General features: G+C 38.9%; 1 protein-coding gene across 1 annotated transcript; it reads left to right on the top strand.

The window, feature by feature from the left end:
* Positions 1–7,311: 7,311 nt before the first annotated feature.
* Positions 7,312–15,340, top strand: LOC104156111 (alpha-parvin). Its single transcript, XM_009696308.1, has 6 exons — positions 7,312–7,315; positions 10,177–10,266; positions 10,366–10,436; positions 11,062–11,164; positions 13,102–13,242; positions 15,177–15,340. The coding sequence occupies exons 1-6, from the start codon at positions 7,312–7,314 to the stop codon at positions 15,338–15,340; spliced, it is 573 nt and encodes a 190-aa protein (XP_009694610.1).
* Positions 15,341–16,789: the final 1,449 nt, after the last annotated feature.

The following is a 16,789-nucleotide window of genomic DNA, read 5'->3' as shown; positions in this document are numbered from 1 at the left end:
CTGGGAAACTCTGAATGTGTTAGTGCTATGAAGTAAAACCCATTTAAGATTATTCACTTAGATAATTGAACTGCAATTTTTGGTGTGTTCACCTGTGAAGTAGGAAATACAGCCACAGCTACTATTGTTATGAATGTTTTGCATGCTGAAATTAATACATTGGTAATGAGAGCAACCCATGAAATGCATTTAACAGGTAGGAGTTTACGTAGTAGTGTTTCTCTTGTTGACAGCTCCTGACAGGTAGTAGCAAGTGCTGCTCCGAACTTACAGCTTGTTTGAGATCTCTTGGAGAAGATGCTTGCAATGCAGTTCAGAGCTCTGCGTTTACCCTTACAGTGCTGGTGCTGACATTGTTCGCAGCTTCTTTCCTGATAAGAAACGTGTGAACACCATCATCAGATGAACAGTTCAGTAAGGAATTTTTTGAGACAGGGCATTTGGAAGTTGGAGCAGCTGTTTGAGTTTTATAAGGAAATGAGCAAGACCAGGAATGCACAGGAGGGTACCAGGCAGTGCCCATGAAGGGCAAGGCACGGGCTGGTTGAAAATCAGTACTACTGGTTATATGAAAAGAAGGGTGTTCTCTTTGCTATGATATGGGTTTGGGAAACAAGAGGTATGGGTATTCCTGTCCGTTCTACATCAGGCTAAGTGTAACATTATAGACATTATAGACATATAACATTATTTTAAGGCTGTGTTTTTAAGTGCCTAGCTTCCATTTTAGAAGTGCAATTTGTGTCTCCAGAAAAGAAACATGTAAATGTATCCCTTAATCTAGAAGTGCTTCACTTTCTGTGCTGCAGAATGGGGATAATGCTATTTTCTTCTCTTGGTGGGATGTTAAACGAATTAATTCTAATTAAGAGATTTGAGAACCTAGACTGAAAAGTGTCGATTTCCTATGCAAATAGAGAACTAACTCTGCTTTCCTAAGCCAAACATAGTTTCCTGTTTGTGCCACCAAAGTCCTGTCTTGCATCATCATCTTACACTTTTGTGTAAATGTGTTTTAGGAGAATACCACAGCCATACTGTTGACCACACCACACTGTGATTTATGCCAGCTGACCGAAGTCCTCCCTCTAGTCAGGGAGTGTCACAGCCCTAATATATTCCTCTCCGTCTCTGAAATGACCCTTCATGCTGTATGGCTGGGTAAGAACAGGAGGGTTTCCACACATCAGATGTGCATCTTGATGATGCACACTCATACGAAATACGAGTAAACAAGTTTACCTTTTCTGTAATCCTTTCTGTAACAGTCCAAGCCTGAAGTTTTTTTGCTGTCAAACACATGTTAACCTCCACACTGGTCAAGAGAACCCCAAAGGGTACTTTATTCTTCAGTATGCTAGAAGATGTATTTCTGCCATTTTACGGTTTCATTTTTCTGCCCTTCACCAAATCTGGCCCATTGTCTTTAAAAATGTAGCTGGGTTTCTGTTGATCCAGCCAAAGCCACAACCTAGTTTTTTTCATGTTGAAGACCTGTCTTTAGATCCCAATTCCCAAATTAGATCCTGATTCTATCCTTGACAAGAAGCTTCAGTTCCCTAGGACATGCTGCAGAGACTTTCAGAAACCATCTGTGTGTTAGGCACAAATATTAAATGTAGCAAGAAATCAAAAATCTTTAAAATGGAGGGGAAAAAAGAATTAGATGTCGCAAGTCAATTCTCATTTGTTGTACTGAATATAAGAACCATGGTTAGATGCTCAGGATTGATGCAGAAGGTAGCAAAGCATGAACTGCAAGCTACCAGTTATGCAAATAAGTAACACATCTGCATATTTGTATCCATTATTATTTTAATTTCTTTGGATCACTCTTATCCCATGTTCCTTGTGTTTGCTACTTGTCCAGCCTTGGTGTCACCCTCAAACTTTGTCTTGGTTAACTTTGATACCAAAGACAGACCTTGAAGCATGAGGAGCTCTCACAAGATATTAAGGTGGTTTTGGTTTTTCCTTCTGGGATGTAGAAATACTTGGCCACTTACTACAAGTCCTTTGATCCTTTGTCATAAAGTCATTCCTTGAAGATGACCAGATGCTTATATTAAAACACAAGCTGCTCTTGGAATTACAGTTTGAAAATAGTGGCCTTCTGCGATACAAAAACCAGTTTGCAGTCCCTGAAAAGGAATTTTAACTTTCCAGTAAATGTAGTAATTTTTCTAATTCTTCCAAGAAGAAGCCGTCATCTAGAGTATTGAGATGCAGTGCGTCTGACGCCTAATTTTTTCTCTTTCAAAAACAAGGCTTATATACACAAGAGGAAAAGAGCAAGAAATTCAGGAAATCCTCAGCTTGCTACTAGTGTGCCCTGACATTCCTAAGAACTATATTTGTGTTTTCTCTTAGGAATAGTTAGAACTTGTTGAGCTGGGAAAGACTTCTTGGAACAGATCTTTGGTTTTGTCTTTTCTGCATGAGCGCCTCTTGTTGATGTTGGAATAGCTGCTGTTAGCTGCTTGGTGATTCAGAGAATGAGGGAAGTCAGTCCTATAACATCAGCTTCCCCGCAGTATTTGGAAAAAAACTCTTGCAGCAAGCTGCTGAGCATATAGGATGAACAATTGCCTCCACTTGCTTTGGTTTCGGTCTACACCAAGAGGTCTGTCTTAACTCTTCTGGATGTTGCTACCTGCAGATTTGTTACCACTTGAGAAATACTGGTGAGGAGGATACAGATGGTCTGCCTTGTGTCTCTGTGTAGCCTCAAGCACTCCATGTAGTTCTGAGATATCTCAATAAAGCAGTTTTGAGATCTCTCAATAAATTGGAAATCTTACCTGTCAAAGGATTTGTTTCAATAAAATATTTTGCATTTAGGGATACCATGTGCAGACCAGCTAACAACCTGTAGTATCTTTTGCACAAAGACCCTACCAACGTATCTGAGGCTGTTCAAGGAGTTTTCAGGCTGGGATCAGATTCAACACAGCACATTTTGATAAGAACTTGGAATGGTCACAGCATTTTTCATATGCATGGCTTGTTCTTCAGTGGGGGAAAAGATCGGCATCATTTGAACTCCTGTCTGTATTTGTTCCCAATGCTGTCTTTTGGTTTTTTTCAGTGGTATTTTAAACACTCCTATAGGGTGATAGGCTTTTCAAAACATCTGCAGAAACTGCTTATGTATTTTAAAAGATGTGTTGAGAGGATGTGTTGAAGGAATGAATGGAATGACTGGTATGTGAGTTAGCTTGACACTGCACCACTTGTTACCTCTTAGAAACTACAGGAAAATTCTGAAACAGAACCTTCAACCCAAATGAACTGTGAAAGTATGTAAGGCTTAATGAAGCTACTTGTGACATGGCAAAGAAAATCACGTGTACTCTGTAAAAGAATTGAGTTGGCTCCCTGTTTTGTTGTTGTTTTTTACCTACTCAGACTAGAGATCTGTCAGTCTGTAGAGGGTTTTTTTCCCTGCTAATTGCAAAAAAGAAAGGAACAGCAAGCTAGTCACTGAGGTATTTCAGAGTAGCTTTGGACTTTAAAGAAAGTTCAAGGCAATAAGCATTTAATTTGTATTGCATACATGAAAATTAAATTATAACATTTCTCCCATTCTTTTTTGCAAACAGCAGTTCTCCCATTCTTTTTGTGTGTATGCCATGTTTGGTTTAATGGAGAAATGAGAAAAGAAAATAGATTCTTTTTTGGAGACTGGGTACTAATGTAATAACATTAAAGGCAGGCACATTGTTGTCAGCCAGTTTGCATATTTATTTACTTTTACAAATGGTTGGCTTGGAGTCAGCAGTTAATGGAATGAGAATGATGTTCCTGTACAGATCATTTCCTGAGAAACATTTTCAATTACAAACATATCTCTGCTTTTCTTTCCTCATTTGTTATGTCTTGGAGAATAAATGGGGAGTAGCATTTACAACTTAAGGTTTATGTTCTGAAGACAATTTTAACAATGATCCCCACATAAAAAAGCCCCTTTGTAGCTGCAGACATATGTTTATGATGTTTTGTGCTGTGAATATAAAATTTCTGGTGGACGCTGTGTCACACTCTGCAAACTTGTAAACATCTATAAATCTATTGGATCATTTTAGTACCATGTGTAATGCAGATTTATTGTCTTTTGTGTGGATTTCTTTTGTTTCAGAGTTAAAACTGAGCTGCCAGAATCCATATTGGATAAATTATGTATCCAAGAAAATTAGACAGTGCCATTTTAGATTAATATTTTCTTTTCCCTTTGTGGACTTATAAGATGCACACACACAAGCATTAGAAAATACCATTTTGGATGGATGGCTCAGAAAGCAATTGCATAAGTTTGCTTGACTAAATAGTGTCATTCTGTAAAAACTTAAACTAGGACTTTTTGAAAATACTTTTGCTGGTTTTTTTCTGTCATTCTGTGACCATCTTAGGTAATTTGGATCTCTTTTCACATTTGCCAGTAGAAATTCAGAATGACTCCACCGGAATTATATCAGGGTATAAAACTGGAGTATGTGAGGGGGAATAGGAGTCACACTGAGCCAGTGAGCTGGTGTAAAACAGCATAAATCCACTGAAATCTGTGCAAGTACAGTCATTTACACTCAAGCCTGCATCACAGACTATCAAGTCAGTACAAGTTAAGCTGCGCTTGTGCACAAGTGGTTATGAAAGCAAGGCATTAAGGTCATAAGCATTTATCAGAAATTTGCACCCAGTAAAGAGAACACAAAACCAAAAGCGATTCATCTAAATTTGGCTCAAATATAATTAAGTCAATAGCTCTGTCTCATACAAGAGCAATAAAGACATTTCTTATTGAAAATCAGCATTTTTCTAAACTGGCTGTAATTACTGGCTACATAAGTAAGCATATGTAGCATAAGCATGCATCTTTGAATGTGGATGTGTATACAAATATCCAGTGTTACTCTGGCAATATGATGTCTACAGCTAGCCTTCCAAGTTATGCTTGTTTCAGGAAAGAGTAGCTTAAGATAGACACATGAGTAGCTTAAGACAGAGACGGGTAGAGCTACTGTCTACCATAGTAGTTTACAATATCAGGTAGTTTGTCCTTTGACTTTTCACAGAAAGCTTAAAGTCCTGGAGTCATGTGAATGTTAACAAATCTCAGCTTCCACAAAAAAAAAAAACACAAAACAAAACAGAAAAAACCCAAACCAAAGTATTTACAACCTTAAAAATGGCAAAGACGACCTTGAATGGAAAACGCTTACGTTAAAGGAAGGCACTTAAAGAAATGCAGAAGTGTGTGTACATATATATTTATGTAAGTGTACATGCAGGTATTTAAGTCTCCTGGTTTTGAAAGACTGAGGTTAGAAGCGTTGTGTCAATGTCCTCCTCCAACATTAGGGTTCAGTTCTAGTTAATCAGAAACTTTCCGAATTGATCTGTTGGTGTTGTAGAACTTGAGTAATTTTAGTTTTGTAAGTACGGAATCAATTATATGGAAAGACATAGCTGTAGCACTCAGAGGAGAGCCATTTAACACCACATCTTGCTGTATTTATTTTACCATTCTTTGGATAGATATGCTAAAATACATCTAAACCACAGAGAGTGCATTGGGTGATGTGGCATTTCTGAGCTCAGTTAAATAATAAGATGTGTTTTGTTCAAATCAGAAGCACATTAAGCCCTGAATACTAAACAGGGCAGCAAAAAGCCTTCAGCACACAAAATAAACAAGTAAAAAACCCAAATGAAACTGTCTAATAAATACAATGTGGAGCAACAAGCTGCATGTACTAGAGGAATTAAGCCAATTTAAACCGTATGGGCAGTACTCCACTTTCAGATGTGCTCGGCGTCCAACGGTTTCAATGGCAGTTGGACGCACGCATCAAAGGGCAAAGTCTGGCTCAGAGCACCCGCATGGATTTGATAGCATAGGTTTATGACCTTGCAATCCTAGAGCATCTAAAACAGTAAGAACTCCATCCAGCTTAAAATAGCTGCTGTAGTTGCTGTTGATACAAGCTTGTGGGCTCCCCAGCTCTGGGGCCAAATTTGGTGCTGGCATGATAGGAGGAAGTCTGTTGACAGCTGATAGCAGTGGAGTTGCACTTGATTACATCATAACAAATTCGGCATGTGGAGCTGAATCAGAAATCTGAGCAGAAGTGTCCGTTCCTTATCCAGAGTTAAAACTGGGGTTTTCACACTGCCAATCCACAGAGATATGTCTGACCCACGTGTTACTGTTGCTTTTAAGGGTCTTGCTTTAACCCCCAGTTCCACGAAGCATGGTGACTGTAAAAAAACCGCCAAGGACTGGATTTTCCTCTCATGTCCAAAAAGATTAAGTCCCTAATCATGCCAATATAAGCATGATGAGAACAAGCCCCATTGTAGCCGATGCACTGGGCTGTATCTGGGCTGCAGCAGAGGGTGAGAACAGAAAGGTGCTCTTAACTCTGATTGCTGGGTTCGTCCAGTGGCCAAGCATGCCTGATGTTAAGCAGACAAGTCTGTGGATACTGTCCTTCAGAGGAGCTGCCACAGGTCCCAGTGCACTGGTCTGGCTCCTGGCAACTGGTGTGGTATAGATGAACTGCTGCAACTATGTCCCCTCCTCCCTTCCTGGGCCTTAATGCTTTAAGACTCAGAGTGGAGGTCTTAGTGATGCTCCAAGTCATTCCTCAAAGTATTTCAAGAAATTATATGATTTAATTTTAATTTCAGCTGCTGCAAAAATTGTCCCAAACCTGTGTGTTTTGTTTTTATTAAAATACTAAATTGCTGCAGTGATTTTCACGAAAATTAATTAAAACAAGTTAATGAAAAGCAGCTGAAAATGGATTCCTCTGCTGAAACTGTGGTATGCAAACTCTTAGCGTCAATCACATTTTTGTGGTTCCTCTATAAACACCTAAGTGTATAATAGTGGTTTGTCATGGAACTTTTTTGATGGAAATTCTTAGAAAGTGAGCCTATACTGCATAATACATTTTCTCTCCCTTTATGTACAACTTAATATAATGCATGTGTTCTTACCTGCTCCTTTTAGTAGTGTTATTAATCTGGAGTTTTCTCTTCAGTATTGGGAAAGAAATGAAAAAGATGCTATCAGGCTTAGGGTTTCTCCATCACATTTTCTACTTGTAAGGGACAAGAAGGCAGGAGGAGTCTTTATTAGGGGACTAATACCAATCTTAGGCATGGGTTATGCACTGCAGAATGCAGTGGCTGAGGAGAAGCTGTCCTGTCTGGCAGACTGGATCCATCTGGGATCTCTGGATTGTCCGGACGCGCGTTGGGTAGGTTCTGCACATGGCTAGGGCAGGTATGAGAAGTATATGCGATATGGGTGAGCTGCCTGGGGGAACAAGATCACCACTTGTGTATCCCTGTGTACAACAGAGCAGGACTCAGCCCCTGCTGTACAATAAATATAACACTTGCAATGCATTCTAGAACAGATTAATATATTAGTTTCTCATGTATATTTATTATTACTTTATTTGTATTTTTTGTTCTCTTTCCATGCAAAGATATGATGGCTTTTTGTTTGTTCTCTTTTACTTTCAGAAACTGCTGATATGATGAAGGTCGTGTTATTAAAAGTAGAATGTAATAGTTGTGCACATTGGAGGACAAATAATGGGAGGCTCAGTGGGCCTTGTAAAGAACGCCTTGTAAAGTGTCAGCAAGCTCTGCTAGCGGGTTACTCCCTAGAGAGAGGAGCCAAAAGCTTTCCCCACTGTCCTTCACTCGGAAAATGAACTGACTGCTTCCTCCAATGTGTCTTGTCCAAGCAGAGCATCCAGCCCTTCACGATAGGAGAGCTCAGTGGAGCCAGTTGACTTGAACAGATTTTATTTGCTATGTTCCCTCTTGGGATTGATGTGAAAAAAATGTTTTCTGCCTAGGAAACTTTGTGCGGAAGTTCTCCATGAACTAAACATTTCAGAACAGAAGGACCTCCACATGGAAGTTTTCTATCCACTGACATTTTTATGGCCATAACCATTTTGAACCAAAATGGAAAAAAAAAAAAAAATCAAAGAGGTTAATAAAACCAACAATGATTTTCTCTAAGGAGTGCTAGCAGTTCAAAAAATTGCCATTAAGTGTAAACAGTTCCTAAGATTGTACATGCTAGACCAAATTCATCCTTGCTGTAACTCCTCAGAACTCAATGGAGTTACATGAGGGATTAATTTGGTCCATTGCTCTCAGCCATCAGTTTTAGAGGATATACAGGAATCGAGGGAACTATTATTGTCAACATTATTTTATGACTCTTTAGAGCTGCTCAGTATTTGTATTTTACAGATACACAAGCAGGGTGAGTGTATTGAATGAAGTTAGTGTTTCAGTATTGAAGGTAGTGGATTTTTCAGAGTTATTTTTGTACATTAAAAGTAATAAGCATTCTAACAGCCATTATTGCTATGAATTGTACATAGATGCCTGAATACAGCTACACAGACTCTTGAAATGTGCATAGGCATTTCATCTGGCAGAGCACAAAACATTTCACAAAGCATAGAAAGTATTTGGAAAGTTTTAAGTACTGTTATCACACCAACTGACTAATTATCACAGTGTTCATGTGAAACTTAGCTGTACTTAGTGCACATAGGAAGTAAAGGAAGTTAAGGCAGAGAGGTAAAACTGATTTCCAAAAGCTAACTTACAAGGCAGTCGGAGGGCCAGGAACAAAACACCAGATCTCTACTGTCACACTCTCCTTTTCTGTTTTCTCTGAACCTAAATTGTTTCTGTAATTTTCAAAATACACTGGGGAAAGCTTCGGGTAGTAAATCTGAAATGTTAGATGGTGAATCTGCATCTGCACATAAATCTTGTATTTTAGTTTGTGTCAGAAGGTGTATACAGCTACCTGAATCTTTAGGACACATGTTGGATGGTTGAATTAGGTTATTTAGGTTTAAACTCTAACAGGAACGGTTGTGCTAACAACCAGTTCTATTAAAGGTCTGTACACTGGAAAATGGGTGGTCAAAACAACATTATTTACTTGTCATTCATAAGACAGCGAGCCTTTTTCCTGGTTTGGTAAATCAGATTTGCACTGATTTCTTGGTTACAAAGCAAGATACAAATTTGTCTGATCACTGAAGTGGGTACCCTCCCTGCACAGTGCTATGTGTTCTTTCATAGCAGTAAGATTAGTGTATTGGCTTGTTTGTATTTATTTTCTTCTGTTATGGAGGCTTGTTTGGGCAGTGAAGAAAGAGTTTTGTCTTTGCAACCTGTTGAAGTTTGGGTGACCCAAAGGAATGATGAAGTTGCTCTGAACTGTACGAGATACAGAACCTGCATAGTACAGAGCTAGTGGCAGGGCTGCTTTTACACTTCTTCTTTGGATCTTTCTGTTCCTATGTTCTCGGAGCATGTATTACAAGAACATTGATTTTTTGCAGCATTAGGGGACTTTGGCTGAGTAAGAACTTGTCCGTATTTCCTGACAACTGTGTGCATCTCTGAACTCTGGCATCTTGGATTACTTCCCCATTCCCACGTCCCAAGTTTCTTCTCAACCTATGTGTGGACTCCACACTAAGGCAGTACTTTTGAGGGTTCATCATCTCTTACACCTGTGTGCTGCTGCCATGTTTTCTGCTAAAGAAAGGCCTAGAACAGAGGCCAGAAGCATCGCACAGTCTGCTCTAGCTAGTCTGTGACCTGAACAATGGAGGTAGCCGTGTGCTGCACTGCACCTTCAGTCCGAAATCGTTTATCAGTCTGGCAGCTCCTGTGTGGATATATAGCCAGACCCAGCTCTTCTCAAGTAGCTAAACTTGAAGCATCTCCAGAGCAAGGGTGACATAGCTGAGAGCAATAACCATTTCCCTGAGCTAAAATGATTCATCAGTGTTAAAATGTCAGGACTATGAAAATGCAAGTGAGCCTTTTAAAATTTGAGGACAATGGGCCTTATCCTGGAAAAGATTTGAGGAAATTGCATTGATTCCAATACCATTATCCATGAGAAATCTACTCATGCAAGTAAAGATTTGGTGGCTGGGCATCCCATTTTTGTTAGCTATATTTTATTGCTGTAGTTACACCTAGTGGCTTATCTAATAGAGTCATGTTCTTATAAAGAAGTTAAGACAATTAATGCTACTTTTAGCAACAGTGAAAGAGTAAGTAAAATTGAATTGAAATTTGACCAAGCTGTTCTTTTTTATTTCCTAGTATCCGAATTACAGGAAGAAGGAATAAATGCCATTAACTTACCTCTCAGTCCAATTCCATTTGAACTAGACCCCGAGGACACTATGCTAGGTAATTCACAACAATTTTACATCTCAACATAAAAGCTTGATGTAAAATAAAGTGTCATGCCTGTAATAGTTTCTAATATCTTTCTTTTAAACCTTCTAGAGGAAAATGAAGTCCGAACAATGGTTGATCCAAATTCAAGAAATGACCCAAAATTACAAGAACTAATGAAGGTAATGAAAAGCATGTAAACACTTTCAGGAAACTGAAACTATTTTTTTATGCTATCCGTACCTCTTTCATTTGAACACTTCAAAGCACTGTTTAGATATTAATTAAATGAAATCACATGGTGCATACATCCCAGTGAAATGGGCATGTAATTTGTTGCAGTATCTTTCTCTAGATATGGCACAGAGAGATTTAAGAATTTGGATTAAAATCCTAAATCCAGATTCTTAGTCCCATCCCACCCCCAATCTGAGATCACACTGACTTCCCTCATAGTCTTTGTGATTCTTGGAGTTAGAACTTTAGTAAGAAGCTTCACTAGAATCAACTTGAACACTTTTTGCTTCACAATGAAATGTTAAAATACTGCTGAAAGCAAAAGACAGATTTCACTCCATCAATCTGGTATTTGTCTAGACTTTGTGGTGCATTGACACAGGCACCTTAGAAGAGTCCTTTCTAAGTCCTTCCTGTTTTCTTCTGATGGTATTTCAGACTGATTGTGTTTTGAGCCATTGCCTTTGGTATTCTTTCTGCTAAATATTTTCATCATTGTACAAAATGACATGTGTTTTAAATTGCAAATGAATAGTGTATAATACTGCCAAATTTGTGTTTCCCATATAGGTATTAATTGACTGGATTAATGATGTGTTGGTAGGAGAGAGGATTATTGTGAAAGACTTGGCTGAAGACCTGTATGATGGACAAGTATTGCAGAAATTATTTGGTAAGAAAAAATACATGCGCATACTGTTGGGGCACTTTGTCAGTAAGTCGATCACTTGTTCCTACTTAGGAGCCGTGGTATCATCTTACATTTATGCCACTAAGTGATACAAAAATAGCATTGTATTATGAGACCCTTGAGCAATAGGCTATACGCACAATCCTTATAGCTACAGTGCAATGTGTGGTGCTCTGTAGTTGATGAGAACAGCATAAAGCCTACCTGGGGTGCTAGAGAGGGAGGGTTCTTGTCTTGGCAACAGTGTTCACTCCAATTAAATTTACTATCTGCATATGTGCTGTACAAACTTAACTGTGTTACAAGTGGAAAGTAAGTTTGAAGACAAGGTATTTTCAGTACAATGGTGGATGTTTTTAATCTCTGCTGGTTCCATACTATAGTTTATTCACATTGTGAAGTTCCTCTGGAAAGTTGGAATTTCTTTCTGATTTGATGTCTGGCTTTTAACATTACTGAGGTAATGGTACCCAGTGGACTGCAAACTGAGCTTCAGCTGAGAAACAGATAGAGAAAAGAAACAGCTAATGCAGAGCTGGCATGTGCTTTTTTAACTGTTGGCTTGGAAGCCATTTTCTTAGTTATTACAGCTCATAAAGTCTCCAGTAAATTTCTTTTTGGTATCTTAAATGAATCTTGAAACATCATGTGAGCACTTCTAATAAAGACTACACAGACTATTCCCTTCTATGAATGGTTAAGCTATTGAATATGTTGTGATGGACTGGATATGCCCCAGACTGAGCAATTTGATTCTCATGGGCAGACCTCCAGTGACTTCGCCCAAAACCCAAAAAACGCCTATCAGATGCAGCCTGACTCTAAATATGCATATACTGATCCAGCACTTATTGATTTCAGTGGAAGCTTTTCCATTACCTTTAATTCCTTGTGGATCAGGTCTGTGGTAACTAAAAACTTCGATCTTGTTGTGAGACTATGCAGAGACTGATCTCTGTGGAGGCACAAGAAACCCATGGAGATAGCAGTCTCTTAGGCAGGATTTAGAGGCTGATAGCTCAGGCCCAGTCTCTTTGGGAAGATATTCACTTGGCTTTGATAAGAACAAGATCAGCTCTTACCAACTAAGATATCTCTTAATAAGCTATTCTTTGATAGAATTAAACTGGTAGGCGACCAAACATTTTGTTTCTGGTGGTGTTACCAGGGAGCTTTTACTGCTAAATTTTCTTTGCTTACTGTTTAGTGGTAAACACTAAACCATGTGTGTATATACCTGGCAATCTGTATTAATTATTAACAAACCAATTCATAGAGTATTTTAAAGTCTACTGCAAATTTTGAGTGCAGAAAAGGGCTGTGGTTTCATAGAAAGAAATTGCCAAGGTTTTAGTTGTTTTCCTACCTCCCGAAATACTTGTTCACATTTCTTGGGTGCATCCCCTGCCTGTATGAATATGGTGTCACTTCACTTTTATCACAAACAGGCCAAGGAAAATTTTTACATTTCCTGAGTCTAAGAGAGAAGTGAGGAGGCTGAGACTGATTAACAAAATCTTCTTAAAGTTGGTGTCTGTGCCCTAGGTTTGATGGTCTGCTGTACAAGCCACTTGCAGACAGAATACCCTTTGTCCAATAGCAATAGAAGTAATGGGCCTTACCTCTGAGTCTAGTGTTCCCTAAAGGGAGTTGCAGCAAATATTTGTTAGCCAGTAGTGTGGCTTTCATTAATACTTGGCCTTCCCTTTGGCAATAGGTAAAGAAAGGGAAAATATGAACTGTATCTTTAGGAGCACAGAAGTGGAGGGAAGGTGACTCTGTAAAGAAAACCAGGTAATTTTAAAACTAGCAAGTCTAATATCTTTTGAATGTACATCTGGGTGCATGGAATGACTTTGTGGTCTTCATGGGGTTGACAAATGGTTTTTCTTCTGTTTTTTCTTCTATTATCACTTCAGAGAAACTTGAAAGTGAGAAGCTGAATGTTGCTGAAGTTACTCAGTCTGAAATTGCTCAGAAACAGAAGCTACAGACAGTGCTTGAAAAGATCAACGAAACCCTTAAACTCCCTCCAAGAAGCATTAAATGGAATGTTGACTGTAAGTTGTGTGTTTTCTATGCTGTTCTCATTTGTTGACACTAGAGAGTTTATAGCTGCTATCTGGAATTCCGAAACATCCAAGGATAAGGGAAGGCTGAAACCCTTATGGTAGGAGCTCCTCTGCAGGGCACTTCCAGATGTGGTACACTCTACCCTCTTTACTAGTGCTCAACCTCCAATTTACACAGAGTCTGTCAAAGTATGGTGTTTCTGCTCTTAAGCCTGTATGCATACCAGCTTAAGTTTTCTGTTACTAAATTGGTTTGTCGAAACGGGCAAGTACCTGCCCAAATGTAGTAGATAGGCAGAAGGAGAGTTAGGTCCTAGGACTCTGTGTGAAATTTGCAACACAGATATGAATAATATTTCTGATAATTTAAGGCTAAATCTGAACCACTGATTTTGATTACAAAACTCTCATCAAGATTAGGACTGTACCTTTCCTGTTTTATTGTATTAAAAATTAATAGAAATGCCCTCAGTGGCCCAACACAAGACATTTTAGTGCATAGGTGTTGCAGAAAGCAAATTATCATCAGTTTTAGAAAATTAGACCTCTTAATCTGTTTTAAGTTTGGTATCCAGAATCATTTCACGCCAGTGAATACCTTGACCAGTATATAGCAGTTTCCCTTTCTCCTGTACCTGTCTTGAGCTGTGCTGTTTTGTGTCCCATTTCATTCACAAATAGTTAGTGAGAGGGAGAGAAATAGCTTGAGGGAGGAAGAGTGAATATTAGGCCTCTCTGACTTTCCCCTTTGTGTGATCCCACCGAGTTTTCTGTCCCCATCTCTCTTCAACCTCCCCCCAGGTTTTTTCCATTCTGTGTTATGCAGCTGGAAGCAGGGTGTTAGGAGTGGTCTGACAATTTAACATCTAGTTTTAATGTAATGTTTTACATGTGTTTTAGAGCTAAAGTAGAGATAGCAGCAGCTGGAGCCAGCTGTAGCACACACCAGTGCTAAGCAGGCAGACATCTTTTTAGTGTTCTGCTGAAGCACATCATCCGTGACCGCTGGAATTTGACAGCGATACTGCATTTTATATGAATGTGTGTCCCTGTGACATAGCTGAGACTTGCATTGGAAGATAATGAACAAGGGTATTTTAGTGAATCTGATCCTGCTTTACCAGTGAAGTAAGGTGGTAGTTACTGGTTAGTTCAAGTACGAAAAATGTAAGTGCACTATACTGTAGCTATCAAAGATCATATAGGAATACTACTCTGGGAAAGATTATAAATGCAAAAACAAAATAGAAGAAAGGCAATAATAAGAATTAGAAATGATTCACTTTCATGCCAATGGTTTGATAATTGATTAAGGATTTCCTAAAGTATGGCTTTTGATATCTTGTAAGTCCTGTTAGTGTTAACTACCCATATGAAACCTGCTGTGAAAAAGCTTCAATAACAAGAACTATAACAACTTCATGAGGAATGTTTGAGTCATTGAGTTTAGTAAGTTATTGCTTAAGGCTTCTGCCAAAATAGGCTCGTTTATCATCCTGCAGACACTGTGACACTTAAAAATGAATAAGTGCATGTTATGAGTACAAAAATATCTTTCTGATAGTCCATAAATCCTTATTGAAATAAAGGGAATAAAGGAAAGGCAAGCACAATGCAGAGACGGCATTGTACATGAAATCTGGCTTTTGGATTAGCTTTGTATTTCCATCTACACAAGCCTATGACATCCAGACGTGTTGCAAAAAGTAACACACTGGTGCTGACGCATGTTACTGAATTGGCTGCATTCACATGACCTGTTGAGCAGGAGGAGACCAGTAAAGGCCAGATGCCTTAAAAGTGGCCTCTGGCTCCAGGTGGCAAGAAGAAGAGAGTCCCATAATCCCTACATCCTAACAAGTAAAACTATGTGCCATAGTTACTTTGCAGTTTGTGACTTGTGCTTTTAATATCTATTTCAGCTGTTCATGCTAAAAGTCTCGTAGCAATACTTCATCTTCTGGTTGCATTATCACAGTATTTCCGAGCACCAATCAGACTCCCAGATCATGTGTCCATTCAGGTGGTTGTTGTGCAGGTAAGAGAGGTGTTAAACAGCTTTTGGCTGTGTTGTGAGATTGACTAAGGGGTTTCTTGAAAAGTACATCTAGAGTTTCTGTTTGGGTGGGCATGCGTGCGTCTCTTTGGCTGACAAGAAACACACATGCATCATCTCGGCTGACAATGCTTCAACCAGAAAAAGGCAGAAGTGCCTTCCCAGATTGAGCTGTAGCTCAGAATATCTTATTTTGATTGTGAAGTGGCCAGATTCCGACATTAAAAATATATGAAGCATTGTTATTGTTGGAACGTGTTTATCACCCAGTATGATCTCTAGAATTATTATTTTTCCTATACTGATCGTCTTCTCACTTGTGTAGAGATGCAAATCATTCTTGGCACTGAATGATGAATTGTCACTCTTTATTACATTCAGATTCATGTTAGGTGACTAAATATTCTTTTTCAGCCTTGTGCATGCTAATTTAGTCTGATTACAGTGTTGGCTTTCTCATAAGCATGCAAAAAAGCCCCATCAACTAAATCTTTTATGTCGGTCTCCTTATTAGAGCCCCATCCATTCAAACTCTTTGTGTTACTCTGTTCATCATTTTTCTTTCAGTTTGGCTTGTGCTTGCTCTGTCTTATTTGGCCTCTTCCCATTTAATCTGCTTTTCTTTCTCTCCAGTAAACTTTGCCTTTATTTTTCATACCGTAACTGTCTTTATTGATGTGTTTTAACTGATGTTACCCTGAAATATCTGGTGCAAAGAGCTATTGCTCAAGTTTTGTATGACTGAAAATCTGTGGGACAAATCTGACAAAGTAACTGCTCCTTTTTCCAGCATTCAGATCAGATAAGTTTTGTAATCTGGGGAGAAATCTGAAGGAGAGTCCCTGGTAGATGTATCACCAATGCCTGAAATGACTCATTGACTCTCAGATTCTACCTCATGGGTTTCTCTACAGACAATGAAACACAACCCCAGCAAATCTGTGCTTATGTGTCTAAGGCTTCAGAGGAACACAATTTTCAAGCGCTTTTCTTTTGGCTATTATAGATATATTAAATACACTGGTTTATCTCAAAGTTCTACTAAAACCAACTTAAGAAATCAGGAGTGCAGCATTGAGGGCATCTTTGGGATGAGAAACTAAACCAGAAAAAGAGCACTGTCCCAAAATAAAGAACGAGATCTTGCATTCTGCCATGACTCCATACATGCAGACAAAATTCCCATTAAAATCAACGGATGCAATTGTCCTCTTGTTTAGTAGGCTACTGCAGTTCAACAGCAAATCCACTGAAGTCAGTACAGATAAACCAATTTAAAAACAACAAGTAGTGGGACAATCTGGCTCACTGCTTTGCCTTTTAGCTACACAGCTGTAGCTCAGGCGCCAGTGAATCGCAGAGAAAGCAGTTGCACCAGAATAAGATCCAAGTAATGCTGCAGAAGGTTTCGTCCTGCAGACCCAGTCCTTGGTGAAAGCCAATCAGTGGAACTCCAAAGCTATGCTGACTCCTGTTAAC

Source organism: Cariama cristata, unplaced genomic scaffold (assembly GCF_000690535.1).
Source record: "Cariama cristata isolate BGI_N322 unplaced genomic scaffold, ASM69053v1 scaffold45512, whole genome shotgun sequence".
Lineage (NCBI taxonomy): Eukaryota > Metazoa > Chordata > Aves > Cariamiformes > Cariamidae > Cariama > Cariama cristata.
The sequence above is the reverse complement of the archived record's forward strand: the minus strand, read 5'-3'. Positions and strand labels throughout refer to the sequence as shown.